The sequence below is a fragment of the Athalia rosae genome, chromosome 1, assembly GCF_917208135.1.
Source record: "Athalia rosae chromosome 1, iyAthRosa1.1, whole genome shotgun sequence".
Lineage (NCBI taxonomy): Eukaryota > Metazoa > Arthropoda > Insecta > Hymenoptera > Athaliidae > Athalia > Athalia rosae.
Genome location: NC_064026.1, coordinates 29,120,510 through 29,140,366, shown reverse-complemented (window position 1 = coordinate 29,140,366; position 19,857 = coordinate 29,120,510). Strand labels below are relative to the sequence as shown.

At 36.6% G+C, this 19,857-nt stretch overlaps 4 protein-coding genes and 1 long non-coding RNA gene across 20 annotated transcripts; 2 read left to right on the top strand and 3 right to left on the bottom strand.

Annotated features, from left to right (window-relative positions):
• Positions 1-8: 8 nt before the first annotated feature.
• Positions 9-2,099, bottom strand: LOC105683755 (hsp70-binding protein 1-like). Of its 2 annotated transcripts, none has more exons than XM_012396594.3 (5): positions 1,961-2,099; positions 1,281-1,527; positions 767-1,169; positions 433-673; positions 9-332 (listed from the first exon to the last, which is right to left on the bottom strand). In XM_012396594.3, exons 2-5 carry the CDS (start codon positions 1,497-1,499, stop codon positions 122-124), a joined length of 1,074 nt encoding a protein of 357 aa, XP_012252017.2. In that variant the 5' UTR covers positions 1,500-1,527; positions 1,961-2,099; the 3' UTR covers positions 9-121. The 2 variants fall into 2 exon arrangements, with proteins under 2 accessions (XP_012252017.2, XP_012252016.2); XM_012396593.3 differs by lacking the exon at positions 1,961-2,099 and adding an exon at positions 1,783-1,954.
• Positions 1,996-6,080, top strand: LOC105683753 (augmin complex subunit dgt5). Of its 5 annotated transcripts, none has more exons than XM_012396590.3 (11): positions 1,996-2,134; positions 2,678-2,797; positions 2,891-3,157; positions 3,303-3,662; positions 3,759-4,003; positions 4,077-4,303; positions 4,368-4,643; positions 4,723-4,914; positions 5,025-5,266; positions 5,354-5,689; positions 5,819-6,080. In XM_012396590.3, exons 4-11 carry the CDS (start codon positions 3,577-3,579, stop codon positions 5,976-5,978), a joined length of 1,764 nt encoding a protein of 587 aa, XP_012252013.2. In that variant the 5' UTR covers positions 1,996-2,134; positions 2,678-2,797; positions 2,891-3,157; positions 3,303-3,576; the 3' UTR covers positions 5,979-6,080. The 5 variants fall into 5 exon arrangements, with proteins under 5 accessions (XP_012252013.2, XP_048504814.1, XP_048504813.1 ...); XM_048648857.1 differs by having other exon boundaries at positions 3,294-3,662; XM_048648856.1 differs by having other exon boundaries at positions 3,225-3,662.
• LOC125499716 (DNA-directed RNA polymerase II subunit RPB9) lies at positions 2,155-3,294 on the bottom strand. Its single transcript, XM_048648870.1, has 3 exons — positions 3,042-3,294; positions 2,861-2,934; positions 2,155-2,790 (listed from the first exon to the last, which is right to left on the bottom strand). Exons 1-3 carry the CDS (start codon positions 3,168-3,170, stop codon positions 2,601-2,603), a joined length of 393 nt encoding a protein of 130 aa, XP_048504827.1. The 5' UTR covers positions 3,171-3,294; the 3' UTR covers positions 2,155-2,600.
• A 138-nt stretch (positions 6,081-6,218) lies between the features above and the next one.
• On the top strand, positions 6,219-19,682 carry LOC105683805 (serine/threonine-protein kinase SIK3-like). Of its 3 annotated transcripts, none has more exons than XM_020851050.2 (13): positions 6,219-6,456; positions 12,075-12,371; positions 12,481-12,651; positions 13,040-13,163; positions 13,800-13,920; positions 14,129-14,369; positions 14,578-14,899; positions 14,996-15,132; positions 15,332-15,485; positions 15,992-16,129; positions 16,557-16,775; positions 16,931-17,127; positions 17,209-19,682. In XM_020851050.2, the coding sequence occupies exons 1-13, from the start codon at positions 6,304-6,306 to the stop codon at positions 17,716-17,718; spliced, it is 2,784 nt and encodes a 927-aa protein (XP_020706709.1). In that variant the 5' UTR covers positions 6,219-6,303; the 3' UTR covers positions 17,719-19,682. The 3 variants fall into 3 exon arrangements, with proteins under 3 accessions (XP_020706709.1, XP_020706710.1, XP_012252129.1); XM_012396706.3 differs by having other exon boundaries at positions 6,229-6,456; positions 16,554-16,775; XM_020851051.2 differs by lacking the exon at positions 15,992-16,129 and having other exon boundaries at positions 6,220-6,456; positions 16,554-16,775.
• On the bottom strand, positions 7,022-10,263 carry LOC105683806. Of its 9 annotated transcripts, none has more exons than XR_001102878.3 (3): positions 10,016-10,263; positions 7,490-7,663; positions 7,022-7,355 (listed from the first exon to the last, which is right to left on the bottom strand). It is a non-coding gene; the product is annotated as an uncharacterized LOC105683806 (long non-coding RNA). The 9 variants fall into 9 exon arrangements; XR_007276691.1 differs by lacking the exon at positions 10,016-10,263 and adding an exon at positions 9,306-9,991; XR_007276687.1 differs by lacking the exon at positions 10,016-10,263 and adding an exon at positions 9,420-9,990.
• Positions 19,683-19,857: the final 175 nt, after the last annotated feature.

Sequence of the window (19,857 nt, the reverse complement as noted above, 5' to 3'; positions counted from 1 at the left end):
CTTCGTCATTAAAAGCAAAAATAAATATTAGATTTATTGTAAACCTCCATTATTGTAGTTACAGTAAGCATGAATAACAAACAAGACTGGTAGAAGATGGAATTTTTCGCATGATGAAAGGCTATCTTTCTTGTCCTGTTTCACAATCTGAAAATATTTGATCTAGAAGCTGGGTACACAGAACAGCTTCATCCACACTTTCTTCAGCTTTCAGCTCATATCGAAGACGCTCCAATGTCTGCCTCAGACATAGCTCTGGTCGCCGGCACTCTCTCAAAGCAGGCAAATAATTATTATTTGCTAATCCCGCAAGCACTCGCAGTAGCTGATCTCTTTTACAAAGGAACAAGAATAATTTAATAAGTACAAACGAATAATTAACTATGGCATTAAGATTAAAATGGTTTGAAGCCAAAGTAGAGAATCAAGTACCTTGTGTCACAGGGGAGACTTTGCATAGCTAGCAGACCAGCTGCTTGCTCTATTAGTCCCATTTTAACAAGAGTTGTCTTCATATTGTCTATGTTTTCATCTTTGCTACAAAGCGATGATAAAAGGAAGGCAGATTTAATCTGTAGCTTTTCCACTGGACTCTGCATTGCTCTCAGAAGTACAGAGTATCCATCATTCACATCTAAATGCCTCAATGAAATCGGATATTCTCTGACCAGACCTAAATGATAAATCAGATAAGGTATCACAAACACTACTCTGACCATGAATTTTGTGTTTCACAAATAGTGAATAAATAGAAAAAAAAACTTACACGAAACTGCATATAAAGCCTTGATTCGAGTTTGTTCTGAAGGATCGGTATCCACCATATTTAACAATATTGGCATAAGACCAGCTTCCAATATTTTTTCCTGACAGTAGGGATTGTTTTGTGTCAACTCTGCAATAATGTCAGCTGCTCTCCACCTGAGGCTACTGTGAGTAGAGTTTAAGCAAGGGCCAAATATTGTGAAGCCCCCTATTTTATAGAAGTCATTTGCAGTGTCCATGTTGTCCACGTAATTAGCAATAACTTCTAGAGCTTTATCATATTCCGAGGGGTCGTCCTCAGCACGAAGTTCGCTGGCACCCAATAGGACTTTTATTGACTTTTGCAGTTCTTCTATGACATTAACTGTCATCGAAGTCAAAGCATCATTCAGAAATCTTTGTCGCTAGACAGGAAATTGAAAAATGGAACTCAATACTTTTCCTGAAGTTAAAAAAAAGCTGAGAAAAATGCTGAAAGCACTAATGAGTAAAATCATAAAAACAAAAAGACATACTTCCTGATCTAGAGGTTGAAAATTAGAAGCACTTGGAGCATCTTCATTGCGCGTAGCTTCCATTGCAAATCGCAATAGCCCTTGCAAATTAGTAGGCTGTCTCGGTTGATTTGGAATCGGTTGAAATTGCGGTTGTCGTGACTCATTTTGCGATCGAGGTGCTTGAATGCTCAGTGGTCTTGTATTGCTTGTATTACTTGTATTTTCTTCGTTTCCCATACTGCTGCTTGACCTTGACGTATTTTCACTGAACATGTAACAATTGATAATTCCAAGTCATTACATAATGTAGTTTGGCTTATTAATTGTACCAATCCAAGTCTTCGCTGTTATTAATCTATATCTAGCAGTGAATTTGAATTTTTCGGTGGTATACGAGTGAATAATTCATGTTGATGATATTGACAGGAAAGTTTTAAGGTTATAAATAAACGAAGAGTAGAAACATGTGACACTGCACAGAAATTTCATGATATTATCGAGGTTATAACGTATATTTCACCTGCTCATGTTTGTATCTTTACTTTTCGTTGATGATGAACCCATTAATTAAACTAAACGAAGATGAATAACTAAACCTCGCAGGTAACCACAATGATTCATGCCTCGAACAGGTTTGTATTGTCAATGCTACGGGTGAGACCCTGAGTAGACAAGAACTGTGAATTGGAGCTGATTACCTCAGATGCTTCGAGATAGCTCCAGAAAGGGAAACGTTTCTAATGAAAAGTCTCGAACGAACGTATCGGACGCGCAGTTCACATATATTGACACAGAGCCGTCATCGCGCTTTGAAAAAATGATGAAATTATAGCCGATTCACGGTCGCGCGTGGGTGGGCGAAACTAATCGAAGTACGTACGTATATATAATCTCACTTTTAAAATGATATATTTTTACAAATTACATATATTTCTTATCTCTTCATAAGAATACACTGTAAGATTGAGGATTGGCAATTCCCCTATTTTGAAATAGCAAACCTCATTGATATTTTACACAGCATTTCTAGAGCAATTTGTTAAATGACATATGTATTAATCTTTTAATTGTATAAATGTGTGGTTCCAACAAATTCAGACCTGTTAGTGAATTTCGATAATTTAAATTACAACGAATATATTCTTTAAAAAATAAAGCTTATATTATCTTACTATACTACTATAATTTTTAGAAGTAATTCATTCCAATAGGCTTGTTCGGATTTTTGTTAACTCCGTAAATATTCTGAAATAGAAAGTTCTTAAATCATTTTTCATGAATAACAGAACTGCTGGTTCAGTTTGTGATCAGAGAATTGATCCAGTTGTATTGTAAAATTTATTCTGTCCATCTATGAGAACAGTGCTGGTTTGTGCAGACGTAATAAAGTCTCATTTCTTCTTCTGCTCGCCTAGTTTGGGCTTGGAAAAATACAGCTTCACGGTGATTGCATTTTGGACAAGGATGCTCCTCGGTTCTTGGCAGTGTGGGATCTGATATTACATCAGCAACAATATGCGTCAGCTCACTGTCAAGTAACACAATCATGTTTAGTAAATTTTACAACAATATTAAGAATTCAGCTAAGTTTCACTCACTCGATTTCGTGCATAATTTTGTTAACGTAGATACAATTGCTGTCTGCAAGCTGTTTGAAGTCGCAATTTCTACACTGGAACACCGGACAAGATAGAAAATAAAATACCACAATAATTATGGTACAATTTGAAAAATCAAAAACTTTGAACTTTTTGGACAAAATCGGGCTCAAATGCTTACCGCATACATCAACACTTTATTCTCCTTATCTTCCTTTGGGTACAACATATTGTTGCATTCTTGACAAAATCTAATTCCGACAAAGCCAGGACCATCGTCGTGGGTATCATATCCAGGTATTTTAGACATGGTTGTTAATAATTTCAACACAACAATCACGATTGTTTATCCTTTGATTCGCAGTCAGCGTTCATGTTTAAATCCCAACCTGACTCTCACCGTTCACCCACCTTAACCTGAATGAAACCATAGAACTTGCAGAATAAACAGATTCGTTCTGTTCGACGACCTTCTCCAGTGTCGGATATCACATGAAGGTGGTGACATCGTCGTTCCCATTTCACATTTCGAATTTGATTTGGCAAGCGAAGGAGCAAGCATGCACAGAAATATAACGGTTGTGAGGATCCGAACGTAGGGTTGGACCATCCTTCAATTATTTTGAACAAATTAGTATGAAAGGATTTTATTTATGCATTTCACTGAACTCTTAGCAGGTTTCAAATACTATTTGTGAAATTATTCAGTGTGTATAATGATAAATTCCTCCAATGACAGTTTTGCTTGGGCAACTCGGTTGGATTGCCCTCCATCAGCTTGCAATGAATCAACTAAAAAAGCGTGAGTAACATCGAACTGTCACTTAATGACAGCAGTTGTGTTGAGTCTCTTTCAGCTATGACTTGCATTCTATCTGGATATTGTTGTTTCAACCAGATTGTCTAAGGGAATTGTTAGTCTCCTTTGGGATCATCTTGCTGATAAATTACATCCCATTTCTGAGGTCTTGGAGACAAGGAAAAATATTTTATTGTACAAATTGGACGAGAATTGCGTAGATGCTTCAATTCAAGCTGTTAAGAGCAGGGCTAAGCTCAAGTCAGAAAGACAAGTATTAAATGAATGTATTGTCAAAGCTGAAGCGCAGCGAGAAAAACAAGAATCGTCACTTCGTGTGAAACGTAAGCATAATCAAAACTCGAAGACTTGGAGCTTACTCAGCGATTCCAAAATAATCATATCTAAATTTCAAAGGCCAGCAACTTCTGCAGATAAAATCGACTCGACAGTTGGCACGAGCAAAGAAGGAAATTTTCTCATTAAAGCATAGTCAGATGCAATCTCAGGTTCAGGACTGCAACCAAATGCGCAAGGTGTGCCAATGTGTAATGCCTTCTGTTGGTGACATGGTTGATGAAAAAACTATTGAGGAGTCTTTAACATTGGTGAGCTCTATGTCCTCGCGCGCTGACAGGAAACAGGTAAATTAGAATTAGGGTTGAAGATTATTTAAAAGATTTATCAAGATGGCTTGTCCCATTTTAGGTTTGGAAGAAGATATCTGACACCCTTTTTCCTGTCGCCACACCAGTTCTATGGAACATACTTTTGCGGACTCGCACAGTAGACACTGATAGAATCATTCAACTGGGATCTGAGATATCTTCTAATGGAGTACCCAGTCACTGTGTAAGAAAGTTTGACATTGGAATCGCAAAGGCCTGTAGCCTACACGTGACTGCAGTAATGAAGCGTTTGTTACTTGAGGCTAAAGTCAATGCTTATAACCAAACCATCATGGAGTATATTGATAAAATTGAGGTAATAATGCAAATGTATTCTCAGTTAAATGCCTTCAGTATTGAAGTTTATGATTCTAGAGTTATCATTTGCTTTGTAGAATCATCAACCAAATGGCATAGATATCACTGAATGGCTGGAGTTGACCTTAGAAGTTCGGAAATGGGAGGCACAGCAGGTTGGTTTCCAAAAAATAGTTGATGAAATTAATGGTACTCTTGAAATCCAGACGGAATTAAATATGAAACTTAGCAGTATAGCTGCCGCAATTCAGACGATTGATAGCCAAATTGTAAGTCCGATTCTAATCACCAGTAACTTTTAATGCTTTTAAAGCGAGCAGCTAGCTTTTTAATGTAATACGCTCTGCTTCATAATGTACTTCAAGTTCATTATTCCTAGGTACAATGCGCTCAAGATATACAAACCTCTGTAGCACTTTTAAAGGGTGCTGGAGCAAATTTGAACTGCACAAAAGAAAAACTGCTCAACGCATTGCATAAGTTTACCGTATTGCGAACCGAAAATCGTAGCAACAATTGGTGGGATATCGATCTCGAAAATGAACTTGATAACTTTTACAACAAAATTGACATGAATGCTCTGAGAAAAATTGCCTTAGGTGGAGAAGTTGGTGAATACAGGTACGTACCTACAAATTAATGGATTTTCATTGGATCTAAACGAGAATTAATCATGATTTCTTATGTATGTTGTAAAAATGTTTCTAGACATGCAAGATTCTGCATGAGTCAGGCAGCACTTGCAACTTCTGCTCCTTTAGACCCAGACTGCGTTTATGACTTTCCATTTATTAGCGCTCCACTTCACCACTTATTGGACTGCTATAAAATCTTAGCAAAACTCAAAGTGATCTCTAATGATAGGCCTCAGCCGCAGCACCTCAATCTACAATTGAATACCTCGAATGAAATTGAGGAACAGTGGTATTCTATGTCGGTTCAAAACCAAGTTCACGCTTTATTGGAGTTATTAGATCTCATAGATCAGACCTTCGAAACAACGGGAGAAAGGTTGCAACTCTTTGATGTGACCTTTGACGCTTGGTAATTTTATTGACTATAATTAATTTCGGAAGACAGTTGCACTACATGTAATTCAAACAAGAATCATAGATACGTTTAGAAAATTCCCATATTCTGTATACCTGTAATCTCTGATTCCATCTTGTGTAGGTCTCATCAAATAGTTAAGGAAGTTTTGACTGATCAAAGTGTGGATGGAATAACTTTCGAGGAATGGCAACAACGTTTCAACAATATGGCTATGATATTAGCTTCAAAAACTAAAACTTTCAAACAAAGCGGTGACCGTATAAAAAATGATTTTCAATGAGACACCGATGACATGATGGATGAAATATGTACATACATAATTATGCATAAAGTGTATTTCTACTTTTCTAATTTAAGATGAAATTATATATTCTATTAGAAAGTGAAGGGCCGTATTCAATCTCTGTCCAAACTGCATGTAAAAGCGGCGGGTCGGTTGATCACGTGACAAATTTAGCTGCAGTTGCGGAACAAGGGGATGAAGATTTGAAATTGTACGTTAGATGGCAGTGGATTGTTAAAGATAACGGCGCTCCTGGCGAGCTTAATGTCGTACTATCCAGTAGGTGATTGGCGACGGGTCGAGCGAGTCAAGTGATTAAAAAATGGCATCCGCGACATCGTCGCACGATGAGATTTCACAGCAATTTTCGGTTAACAAACTCATCCGCGTCGGTTATTACGAATTGGAGAAAACCATCGGTAAAGGGAACTTTGCTGTTGTCAAAATGGCCACCCACGTTGTCACCAAATCAAAGGTATGACTTCAGTTAACAGCTAAACCTTTCTCACTTGCAGCCTGGAATCCATCATTTGGTCATCAAATTTACGTGAAAAGTAGTTTGTTATGAATTATTGGCCAGCATCTCTGCTTTAGAGTGCCCGTCTTCTACCCATAGTTTGATCATTTAAAATTATCGTGAAATTTATAACAACAGTCACTTATCTTGCGTATGTCTCTCATCAATTGATGACTGCATTGATTTTAATCGAACATAATTCATGATTTTACGACCAAAAGAATTTCAACACATAAGATTGAAACAACCCAAGATTTCATGTGACGATTGATCGTTATTTTATATTATTTCTACTGTGATTTAAGCAAACATTTATTTATCGACGCTACCTTCGTTTACGTCACATGCCTCTGCGAGTTAAAGGACTTGCATGTAGTATACGTGTATAATTCTGCACGTATGTGTTCATCAAGTAGCTGTTTTTGTGATAACCGATTTTAGTATAAATATGATAACGCATTAACATTATAACTTCAAAACAAAAACGGTCATCTTCTTTTTAAAAGACAATTGTGTAGTTTGGTTCATATTGTATTATATTTTTTATTATAACAGTCGCCATTTTGAAGCCGCTGAATTACATTTTTCGAAAGTACAAAAATGCTGATGTGCAAAATAGTGAACAAAAACATGTACTTCTCTGCCCCGATATTTTCCAGTTCTAATTGATATTGCAATTATGAATTTAGTTATAAACAGGTTCGCAGAGACGGCAGCAGTCTACTCTCTGAATTTGAATTCGCTAACAAAAAATTCACGTCAAATCCATGGATTATTTATCAATACGTTTGTAGTTCTGTATAATTCAGTTTTACATTCCAAACTGAATTTTCCTCGAATAGTTCAACGTACTTTATCTGTAAATGTAAACAGATATTATACTAATCGCCATTTTGAAATCATTCAAATTTATTTCATTCGTATAAAATTTATTTTGTTTTTTATTGTTAATTTTATGTAAAATAGGTGAAAAGTCAACGCTAAATCTTACATATGCTTCTGGTGCATGATATTTCATCTCGATCATTTTGTCACGCCTCCCAGTATATCTACACACATGTATGTAAATTGACATACATGTGTATTTACTACTGTTAGTTTTCCCTCTCTTCATACCTCCGCCAATCCCTTCGACGTCCGTTCATCACTCGGATAGTTTTCCATCCTATAATGTTTATCAATATCATAATAAAATATTATGTAAAAGGTGTACACGAGTTGATAGTGAACCTTGAATTCTGTTTGTCAGCATAATTCTTGAACTACAATAATTAATTATCAGTTGCATGATTCTTGATTTGGTTTCAAAAATTCCACATTTAGTTTTACACAGCTCTTATAATTTAAAATTCAGGGTGAAATTACTTAAATAATTAATCATTCCACGAATACAAACGACGAACGGAATTCTCAGAATACCGTAAATCAAAATGTGTAGAATATATGCGTGTATATGTAAATGTATATCATATTTATTCAGGAGTTCAAAAGTGACGTTTAATCTTCTTTCAAAAATTTTCAGACCGAGTCGCATATAGGTGTGAAACTTGTTCTCTATATGTATATCGATAAAAAAATTTCATCGCCCTGAGAAAATGATGCATATACTATGTAAGTTTCATTCGCGAAGAGATTGTCCGCGTCGGATTGTCCGTTATACCGTTAAAGCCGTAGTCGGACTTGACGATAATTAGTGACAATTAGCGCGAATCAACAGCTTTGGGTGAAGCCTTGGTACTGTACAAAATTTTCTAGCCACTTGATATTATAGTACGATATATACGATAACTTATCTCCCCGCGCAAAAGTACAACTGTTCGTATATTTTTCTCTCCCGTAATAATATATTACCGCTTTGTTGTGGTCAAATATAATACACATACATAGATATTATTGTATCAATGTATTCACGCACATAACCATCCGCATGCGATCGTATTTTAATCGCATTGTTCACATTTTTGTTGATTTTCTCTTTTCTGATTTTTGAATCTGAAAATTTCATTCAAAGTAAAGCGAAATCATGTTCGTTCGAAGAACAGATAACAACGAAAACCGAACTGAATATTTTTTCCTATATGCGCATGTAATTGGATTGTACTTTTTATTGTTCGTCCATATATTCATTGCACGTGCCAGTTTTAACCGCAAGCGAAAGAGCTTTTCGCTTTATTATAGAAAATTTCTTCGTTACTCACTTATCGCGACTATCAATCTGTCATACGATATCATAAGTAGCTATGAGTTGATGAGAGAAAAACAGGATTTTTCCAACTGCTACACTTTCAATACTAAAGGTCGATAATTTTTACGCCTATAGCTCTTTAGGGTGCGTAACTGTTACATACATATGATTGTGCATGTATCCACGATCATCGTGCAGTGTTCCAAATTATGTATTTTTCATATTCTTCCATTATGTACACCGTTACGTGGTCTACAGGGCGGTGCAACAATCTCTGTCGATCTATTGTAATGTCGTATCCATAGAAATTGTCGCAATTTTTCGTACAATGTGGAAGATAATATGTGCGTATGTAATACCTAAGTATGTGTTATAACATACGTGAACAAGTGCGTTGTTCGCGGCAGGGGGACGCTCTGCGAAACTGGCATGTGTTACGCGTATATTCGCGTGACGTCAGTGTGATGTCACAGGAATCTACTAGATACTCGGTCTGGCCATAAAGAGACGCTAAATACAAATTTTATGTGTCTTATAAATTAGAACTACTCGAGAAAAACAGTGGCACGCTATGATACTATCGCATCATCTTTATTTGCTTGCAATTTTTTGAATACTATACCTAATCAGTCTGGCAGCTGCAGCAGATAAATGGAAACATCATTTTCAGGGTCAATGCAAATGTAAAGTTATATAATAAATCATATGTAAACTGATTAGTAATAAAATATCTCACGTGAGCTTATCGCTATTTCGTTTGGTCAAGCTTTTTTTTTTCTTAGTTGTGGCGAAGTTGCGGTGCAGGTCAATTTGTAGTTCAACCTGAGCCTAGACTAATCTGATTCATTCGTTGATGAAGGTTGGAACGGGTATATCGTGAATGATATGACTGACATTTTCGCTTTTAATCCTCGATTGAGATTTCCTTGCGTAATAAATGAAACGTATATACTAGATGAGCTTCGAATTTTTGGTACAAGGCTCAACGCGAGACCTGAGACAACTTTTGCTTTACGATGATCGATTAAAAATGTATATATTTATTTTATTATTTTCATCCCGAATTCGGTAAAGTCTGTTTATAGAAACTATCTCCAAGTAGCCAGTAAAAGACAACTTATTTTCTGATTTTCTCGAGTTCAAAATGTTCCTGAATGTAGGACTACCATTTTTTGGTAGACAAGATTTATTTTCACTCGTATTTTTGATCAGAATCAGTCGTTTATCTGAGGGTGAATCGAATGATAAACCAGAGAGTAATATATGCAGCTGATATTCGTTCTTAATTGTGAGTTGCGTATCGAAAATTAATTACTCCGCGTTATAACATACCTCTCTGAGAGGTAAAAACTTCACGACAAATATAACTATTCACGAGCAACCGCATCGCAACTTTCCGATCGTTCTCGGGATCACCATGAGCAATGATTTTTCATTCTTATCAAGAATTTCTCCGCTGTTTCTCCTCTTGATTCTTCTATTTCTCAAATGTTTAACTGTTATCAGTTAGTTACTTTGAACAAACTATGATAGAGAGGTCACAAATATAACTGAACGCTCGTACAAAATATGATATTAATAATTTTCCCTGTGAACATCAGACCTTGACACGTAACTAATAGTGGGGCAATTGTCATATTGCGCCAAATGTATATTAAGTAGATTTGTTCTTCGTTGTTAAAATAATCACGTAGTGATATATTATGATATAAGTATAAATTATTCGCTATTCATGATATGATCAATTAATTGACCCGCAAATCAATTAGATCTGGTTGAATACCAAACGTGCACATAGTAATTAGGCATACAATGTCTAAATCACTTTGTCGTTTGTATCGTGATTGAATTAAAGTTCTCCGATAGATCGTTGAACTGATTAGTTACGTCGTTGACTGAAGATCTTTGCGCGCACGTGTCGTAAAACGAGTCGAAAGAGATATAGAATGCATGTATTTATAATTACGCAACGTTTTCAGCCGATTTTGTTGCTTTTATAAACCAGGACCATTTGCACGAGGCTGCGATGTACTCCATATACAAATGTTCGTACACTTTCCATTGATATCGATGAAATTCTGAAAAGCCAACCAATATTGAAACGCATTAAACCATAATAAATCATATCTAGACAAATTAATTTCACTAAGAGTCTATTGTCAAATGGAATGTACGACCATGAGAATTGTTAATATAGAACATAACGAATATTGCCAGTGCTAACTTCCTATACTCAGCCCCTAACATGAGCGGATTAGTTTTTTTTTTTCCGTTAATCGATTGTGGTTCACTTGTAGATGATTATGGTGCTAATTCCGAGGCTTGTTAGTTCATCGTTCTTCAATCATAATGAAAACCAAATTGTTCAGGGAGTTTTGTGGTATTAGCCCCTCATTACCCTAATTTTCCACCAAATCCGATTCAATCCATGTGCAATCGTTTTTAGTTGGTCGTAGCTTACAGATAATCCACCCGAGGTGATTATACGATTAGTTTTTCCGTTAAGACGTAAAATAAAATTGGACACAATTTTTCAAAATCAAAATATCGGTATAGTCCTCTGCGCACGCGCTGCCTGAGACCGGAAGCTGTTGACAACAGATCGAGATTCGAGAGTTGGACCCCGACTCGTGCATCTCGCCATTGTGGGATCCACGACTCTACTTTCTGCGCTCCATGTTATTCATGTCCATGTTTCTGAGATATGATTTTATATTGGTTCGACAGAACACCACATATATTATCCAGGCCTGGAAGTAAAATAAGTATCTCCTGGATCCTACAATGGCAAGATCCACCAGTCGGGGTCCAACTCTCGTATCTCGATCTGCTTCCGGTCTCAAGAGGCGCGTGCGTGGAGGACTATACTGATATTTTGATTTTGAATAATTGTAAGGAATAATTATCTTTCAATTTTGTTTTCCATACTTAGAGAAAAAACCAGTTACTAACAATCATCCCGAGTGGATTATCCATAAGTCAAACGAACTACAGATGATAGATATAAAAAAATGGAACTGCCTGCATGAGGGGCTAAGTACACAGAGCTCCAACGTTTGTTGCCTTTGGCAAGATAGACTGACGATGAGGGGGAATTGGTCATTTATAAGGTATAAGTGATGAGCGCGCGTGGAAACAAGACTGCCGATTACCACTTGCTATCATTTAGCATGTCTGTCACATGATTTTGCTGACTATCCACCATTGGAAACAAGCTCGCTATATTCTCAATAACGATGAATAATTTTATTTAATCATTCTTGGAAAGACAGGCAAAGAATTATGATGATTCTTTTCAGATTTGTAGGAGAATGCAATTTTTTATGTAATTGAATATCAAAAACTGATACAGTCGGGTTGCTTGATAATGATCTTTGGGAAATTTTTGCAGGTAGCCATAAAGATAATAGATAAAACAAAATTAAATGAAGAGAACTTGGCTAAAATCTTCCGTGAAGTATACATCATGAAGAGGCTTCGGCATCCGCATATCATTCGCCTATATCAAGTTATGGAAACAGAGAAGATGATATATCTGGTCACAGAATATGCAGCAGGAGGAGAAATATTTGATCATTTAGTAAGAAATGGAAGAATGTCAGAACCAGAAGCAAGACGAGTATTTCGTCAGATTGTTCAGGCTGTGCGTTACCTACACCAACAGAAAGTGGTTCATCGAGATCTTAAGGTACATGAAACCATTATTTCCTAAATCATGGTTTGAATTTCCAAAGTTCTCAGAAAGATGTTTGAATTCTTTGATGACAGATTTCAATTTAAATTTATACTGATTACAGGCTGAGAATTTGCTACTTGACGTAGACAATAACATAAAGTTGGCTGATTTTGGATTCAGCAATGAATATACGCCAGGAGTACCCTTGAGTACCTGGTGTGGTTCCCCTCCCTACGCTGCGCCTGAAATATTTAAAGGAACACATTACGATGGGCCCAGAGCAGATGTATGGGTATGTATCAGCAATACAAAAATTTCACCTGGTTTTTCGTTATTTCAACTACGAATCACAAGTTTATTTTTATTCTTATTTCGTCGCTTTGTTTCAAAGCATGCATTATTCGAAAATTTTTTATCAAAGTCATCCTCGAAGGTGAATCATATTTTCACATTGCATTATTCAATAGAAAATAGACTTAAGTTTTATCATCTGTTTTTTTATTTTTTTGTTTGTATTGAGCACTTTTCCTTCCATTATACAGTCCAGTTCTTAGGCTGTTTGTTTAGTACGTCAGAGTTTCAGGTCTAATGCTAAAAACTCTTCCTCCTGCTTTTCAAGTTACTAGATTATACTCAACATATTATGATTGTTTAAAGTGGTATTAACAACGTTATTACAGAGTCTCGGTGTAGTATTGTACGTGTTAGTTTGTGGTGCCCTGCCATTTGACGGGCCTACAATGCAGTCGCTGCGCTCTGTGGTGATCTCGGGGAAATTTAGGATACCTTTTTTCATGTCTGCAGGTGAGTAGAAACTCCGAACTTAACAGTGATTCTTTAAAATAACGGTAAATTCGGATTCTCTCCATTAGGCAGCCATATTCCCTGCGTGCTGTGTCCTCAAATATTGTCAAAATCCAGATCTTATCAGTCAACAGTTGTAATTGTATCAAGCTACTCGTGAAATATTTTTTTCTCCAGCATCTTTTCATTTTAAATATTTTTAATGCATTCAATAATCTCAAATCGGTAATTCAATGTGGAATGGAATCGTGTACAGTACATACTGCATACCACCTAATAATGGTTGAACTTAATTCGAGTATAAAATCACTGACGCAGATAATACTTAATTTAATGTACTTCATCCTCATGAATTTATTTACACATTCAACGCACTGTTACGTTAATCGAGAATATACAGGGCATTCTTGCGATTCGTAGTTTATAGCTGCTGTAAATTCTGAAAACCAAGCATATACGGCTTGTTAAATGCTTTCATTTGTCAAAGATAATCAATTGGAACTACTGAGAGAAGAAATTTAATCAATGTAAAAAAATTTTGACTGAATTTGATTTTAATTTCAACATGTCTACTCAGAATGCCTACATGTGTTATTCAAGGATGGATTTGCTCAATTAGTTTGTATTTATTTGCAGAGTGTGAAAGGCTCATTAGACATATGCTGGTAGTAGAACCAGAGCGGCGATTGAGCATAACACAAATTTTGACTCATCCCTGGATGGGCGGAGATGGTGTAACTGAACCTGAACCTGGAGGGTGTGTAGACAAAATATGTTTTTATTCCAAATATGAATTACCCATAACGTAAAAACATCCTCTGCAAAGGTTTAGAGTTAATCATGGTCATCGTTCAAGTGAAAGCTGTTCATCGACAGTTGCTACTTCCCTTATGTAATTGGGATCCATTCCAGATTATGGAGTGCTGTGCTTTTCAATATAAGACGTGAAATGCATTATTTTATAGGTGCAATGCTGAGCCACCTCCTCCACCACAGCTTAACCAATTAGTAATAGAACATATGCTCAGGCTACCTGGTCTTAGTGCGGACACGTTATTACAAGCCGTGCAAGGTAATGCCTTTGACCATGTTTCGGCTATTTATAACCTACTCGCTGATCAACTGGAACCAAGCATGCCCAGCATTCCCAGCATACAAAGTATACCTGGTGATTACATGCCTGATGGCGCTCACCAACTGGAAAAGGTAAAACTAATGTCTTTCAAAGTGACAATTTTTCATGCTCACTTGTTTTGAGTATAATGAAAAAGATCTATTATCGTAAATCTTACCCAATGGGAAAAAGCATGGTGTAACGTAATACCACCAAATATGGTTGGTGGGATTGTTCGCTTCTATGGCATGATTTCATCACAAAGAACCTCGCAATTCCTATCATAATATTTTCTTTCAGTTCGGCGAAGCGGAAGCTGAAACAGAAGAACGTAGTGGCCTTCATTTGCCTTCTGGAACACCTTATCACGCAACCAGGAGACACACAGTTGGTCCTGGGGATGCCGCTCACCAGCCTCCCACACCACACCCTTATATATGTACCTATGTTCCAGGATATCCACCCCTTTCGTTATTACCAACATTACAATGTAATATTGACCCTCATCTGCTCCCACATACTAATCTTCCGTTAAACCTCCCTCTTGTCCAGCACCAACCTCCCCAAAACTTCCAAATCAAAGACCAACATCTTTTGAAACCACCCATCGTTATGGGAGCGAGTAAGTTGTTCAGTATTTTATCTCCATTTGAGGTTTTTTTCAGCAATATTATTGTATTTGAATTGCGTCATAACATTTTTGTCATTTACATAACAGCTGGTGGTTTCGGAAGAAGAGCCTCGGATGGGGGAGCTAATTTGCATGTATTTTACCAGCAACAACATGGAACCAGTGGTGGAAACAGTGACGATGGTGGCTGGAGTCAACCGGGAAGTCGGGAGCACTTACAACCAGTGAGTGATCTACGATATTTTTTCTCTATAACGCAACACTTGAGGGCTGAAGCTGTATGAAAAGTAGCGTAAATCAGAAAGCAGAAACCAAATAACTAGTAACTGCATTTTTAATTTTTTGATTTGTATTTTCACATCTTAATCTTTTCAATATTGCATAGCAGGTTACCTCATGGTAGTGACGTGTTACCTTCAACAGTTACAGACTGGCAGTCCAACGATGGTACCTTGCTCGCCACCACTAAGTGTGGGGGTTGGTGGTGGAAGTGGCGAAGGTGTTGGTAGCGGGGGTGGAGGTGGAGGGACTGACCGAAGAAGACGAAGCGGACTCACCACAGTCATGCAGCGTCCAGGTACGATAATTATGCCCATTAAATTTTTTTTAAAGTAGGAGTTTTTGAGAAGATACAGGTAAAAATAAGTGCACATTGATGTAGCATTTGACTGTGGTGTTTTAGTTTTATTTAATTCCAGTTTTTGTTCCTTACCTGTTATATCAACTGATGTGAAACCCTGCTCAAAGACTTCATAAGTATTAATCATCCAATTTTTCTATTTTTTGAAGTAATTAAAGTGGTTCAGAATCCGTTGCATTTTATTTCGTTAGTAGGTTGAGTTGACCTGACATAATATAATCGTAACATGTTGCAACCTCGTATTCAATGTTACGTATCATTTGTTCACGCATCTCAGTTTGTATTTTATGTCCTTTTATGTGTGCTTTTGAGGTTTCACCTCCCAACACAAATAGTAATAATTTTACAGCGTTTTCATTTCGATTTTTGTTTTGTTTGAATTTTGCATGGTTTTATTGTGCCCCCGCACCACCATACTCCGTTGGTTGGTAACATGCATGTAGTTATAAATCCGGAGCTGGTCATGGAGGTGGAAGCTAGGATGAATAGAGCGTATCTTCCGCCAAGATTGCTGCCGCCCCACCTTAGAGCACCTGCACTTCCTCAACACAGGAAAACTTCTTTGTTCTTCAATAGTGCTGGTAATTTGTCATAAATTTCGCTTCATTGCAGTCATCCAAGCGAATGTAATAGTATACTGTTTTTATGAGTAACTAAGTATTATAGAAAGTTTGTTATGGATACTTTGGTGACCAAAAAATGTTTTATTTGTCAGTTGCCAAATCTTGAGGGACAATGGAACGTGATAAATATTGTTCGTAGTTAGTGTCAATTGAATGTGTGTAACTATTGATTCTTTTTTTGTATTTTGTGTTATTCCATCGATTAGTTTTCTTGCTGTGTCCTTGAATTAGGATTATATTTTGCGATAATATTCACATGTAGTTAGTCCACATAAGTTAATCCAAAAATAATGATGTCATTATTATTTCTGGAAAGTTAATTTTTGCGCGGCATACTGTACGATATGAATTTGATTGTCACGTCATGGTGCTTATTTTTCAGCAGGTAGTAGGGACTCGTATAAGGAGCCAAGCATGCACGTTGCTTCAGAGCGATATTCTCCGGTTCGTCGAGCCTCGGAAGGGTCAGGTCCTCCAGGTCCTGGAATCCAGGCACTTCAACACGAGTACCAACAGCTTCAAAGACTCGCATCACCGTCGCATAGTCCCGCCAGCATACCTGGAAGTCCTGTACACGAGAGAGGTGTTGCTGCAATAACACAAGGTAAAAATCTATTTTAAATGGTAACGAAAGAGTTATCAACGCTAGCAAATCGAGAATAGTAAAACATCTGGTTAGTAATGCACTGTTCTATTGCTTTGCCAAGGCTGTTGGAAAGTCGCCAAAAAACAATGAAATTAAATGAAAAACTTTCATAGGTCTGAGTGGACTAAGCACAGCTCCTGTCCAAGGTAGCATAGTCCACGGTACACCGGCACAACCTCCAGCTACACCTCTGGATTTGAGTCCACTGCGACACCACAGATCTCCAGCAACAACGCCAGTTAGTTATTCCCCTAGTAATAGCCCAGCGTTGGACATGATACAAGAAGAACATCCAATCGATGTACCCAGAGTAAGTGGATGAACTCTCTTGGTTAGTTAAAAATGGTGAAAATATCTTATTATATGTTTATGGTTCGTTCCTCTCTTACAGATACCACCTCCACAAATATCAGTAACAGACGTACTAGGTGATCAAGTGACACTCGTCGATGGATCACCCTCTCCATCTCCATCTATAGACTCACTGGAAGACGCTTTACCGCATTACAAACCACTTCCAAGTTTTATTATTTCGGAGCCTTGCGATCCGTCGAGACCAAGTATCACGAGAGGTATCGGGAGGCCATTGAATGTTACTATACCGACAGAAGTGGAGGTGAAATTATCGGACGAATCGAGTAGGTTAAATTCAGATGCTATTTTAGGTCGAGTAAAGCAAATTATTGACGCTCGTGCACCTCCTAAGGGTTTTATTTTCTCAAGAGAAGAAGTTGAGGGCGGAGGTCTTAGTTTAGAGTATCCGGGCGGCGTGCAAATTGAACTCAGGGTGTATGAATCGGAGGAGAGAGAGGTCAAAGGGATAAAAATGCGACGAATAAGTGGGGACCAACTACAGTACAGTCAACTTTGTCAACAGTTGATATCGTGCATCACTGTTTGACGATATCTGGCGTGTAACCAAATCTTTCATTTATTTTTTATTGTTGCGAATTACATTCCTGGTGCCACATACACCGCACGTCACAGTATTGCACACGCATGCTATCATACGCATAAATATAGTTTATTAGATTATGCTGTTTCGTATTACTATATTCATACATATTACGTTTAGTAGATTCAATAGTTTAATACGTTTTTTAACACATTGTACATGAATTACTGCACTGTACTAATACAGGAATAGAAATCAGCTAGTCATAGCTTGCAAAAAATATTCACTCGATGAGATTTAGTTTGGCGAGCAATTATCTAAAAAATTTCACAAGTTTACTGATTTTTCTAGATACCGTGTAGCTTGTAGGGGGAAAAAAAACAAACTTTTCTACTATTTCCATATTCACAAACTTTTAATATTGACCACAGTGCTGAATCGTATTGTATAGAGGAATGAAGTAGAATTTCTCAATTTTTATTATTTCGCGTAAAAAATTGAATATGTAGTTTAGGTACTCTCGCTATATCGAAATACCTAGAATGAATGTCAAATTTTTTATTTGATACCGTTGCATGATATATCCATTCGAGGAATCTATTATTTTTTTTGCAATCTGAATTTGTCACTTGATCGAGTCCAGCAACGAGTTTTCTCAACTCGAGTTCCTCATGATTTTCGAAATTTGTATCAATCCCCTTTTTTTATTATACTATACAAGTAGTTTGTTGAGAAAATTGCTGCAATAGTTTATCACATGCTAATCCAACCGCTATGAAACTGTTTCTGCAAAGACTAACAATTTATTCGTAGTAGGCCATGATATCATGGAAATTCTAAAAAATTCTCATCTTTAAAATCGATTTTAATTTTCCATTTTGCTCAAGGAAAAGGGTTACCTAACTAGCAATCCATCAACTTCCAGGCAAAAGCGACAAATATTCAAAATTTAATTACCCGTATTATTACAGTTCGTACAGCAGTATTTCATATTACTTTTATTTTAATGGACTCATTGAAAATATATATATATATTTAGAATGTCATATCGTCATACTACTGTGAATAGTAAATTTAGGTGTAAATATATCTGGGACTCTGAGGATCATTCGTAAGAACCTAGGTTGCGGGTGAATATGGCCCACTTAATTTAACTGACAAAGTAAATATTGCTCCCTCCAAGCTTTTTATATGGCAAACCCAATCTACATATCTTTTACGTTCAGATAATTTTTTAAGCAGATGCTTTTCCTGAACCTAAACATCATATTCCATCACAACTCGATGATCTCCTCTGTTGGACCATGTCCTGTTTCAATCAATTAGAAAATTTTCTACAATTTATCTCCGTAGCCTTTCTATGAATGCTGCATCAGTTGACTGGTGGCTTATTATTATTTCAATTTTTCAAACTACGTAGATACAAAATGTTGATCAATTTGTATAAGTAAAATCGAATGGTCCTGTCTAACAGGAACGAAACCGTAATGTAGATAAACGACTGCCGTAAAACGATGTTTTGACGGTCAAGTTTGGTTGATCATTATTATGTTATTTTAGCATTAACTTTTTTTGTGGCAGAATTATCGAATGTACCTAAAGTATAGGGAAAAATATATAATAGGTATATCATCATTTCTGTATGCTTACATAGTTGAATGAATGTCAAACAAATTTGATTGTTCATAAACGTGGCTGACAAGTAAACGTACGCACAGTTGCACATTCTAACATAATCAGATAGAATGAAATTAGATATTGTACATAACACAGAATGTAGAGGTGCAACAAAGTATCTTGGTGTACATAGGTGAAAATTTATCTACACCAAGATCAATCATGTATATTATGAATAATAATAGTAATATTATATTATTATATAAATAGAGTAAAGATAGTATTTTCTGCTGTCAATTCTTCAACTAAGACTGTGATTTTTAAATAAACTAAATAATAATTAGTGCTCATAATTGATACATATTGATTGAATATCAAGAAATAAAATGAAGTTAAATAAGAAATATTCCATTCAGGCTACATATTTATTGAGTAAAAAAACAACCTCCCTACCCTACCCATTGGATAGAATCACCCCAAGTTTGTATCTGACAATAAGAAGAAATTATGTAGTTGTACTTATCAATT

Coding starts and splice junctions, on each gene's coding strand:
- LOC125499716 (XM_048648870.1), bottom strand. CDS start 3,170: ATGTCTAAAATACCTGGATATGATACCCACGACGATGGTCCTGGCTTT. Junction 2,935..3,041: donor ATAAAGTGTTGATGTATGCG/GTAAGCATTTGA, acceptor CCGGTGTTCCAG/TGTAGAAATTGCGACTTCAA. Junction 2,791..2,860: donor AAAATTATGCACGAAATCGA/GTGAGTGAAACT, acceptor GTTACTTGACAG/TGAGCTGACGCATATTGTTG.
- LOC105683755 (XM_012396593.3), bottom strand. CDS start 1,826: ATGGGTTCATCATCAACGAAAAGTAAAGATACAAACATGAGCAG. Junction 1,170..1,280: donor TTCAACCTCTAGATCAGGAA/GTATGTCTTTTT, acceptor TTTCCTGTCTAG/CGACAAAGATTTCTGAATGA. Junction 333..432: donor AGTCTCCCCTGTGACACAAG/GTACTTGATTCT, acceptor CCTTTGTAAAAG/AGATCAGCTACTGCGAGTGC.
- LOC105683753 (XM_012396590.3), top strand. CDS start 3,577: ATGATAAATTCCTCCAATGACAGTTTTGCTTGGGCAACTCGGTTGGAT. Junction 4,304..4,367: donor CGCGCGCTGACAGGAAACAG/GTAAATTAGAAT, acceptor GTCCCATTTTAG/GTTTGGAAGAAGATATCTGA. Junction 4,644..4,722: donor AGTATATTGATAAAATTGAG/GTAATAATGCAA, acceptor TTTGCTTTGTAG/AATCATCAACCAAATGGCAT.
- LOC105683805 (XM_012396706.3), top strand. CDS start 6,304: ATGGCATCCGCGACATCGTCGCACGATGAGATTTCACAGCAATTTTCG. Junction 12,652..13,039: donor GGCCCAGAGCAGATGTATGG/GTATGTATCAGC, acceptor ACGTTATTACAG/AGTCTCGGTGTAGTATTGTA. Junction 14,370..14,577: donor GCGCTCACCAACTGGAAAAG/GTAAAACTAATG, acceptor ATTTTCTTTCAG/TTCGGCGAAGCGGAAGCTGA.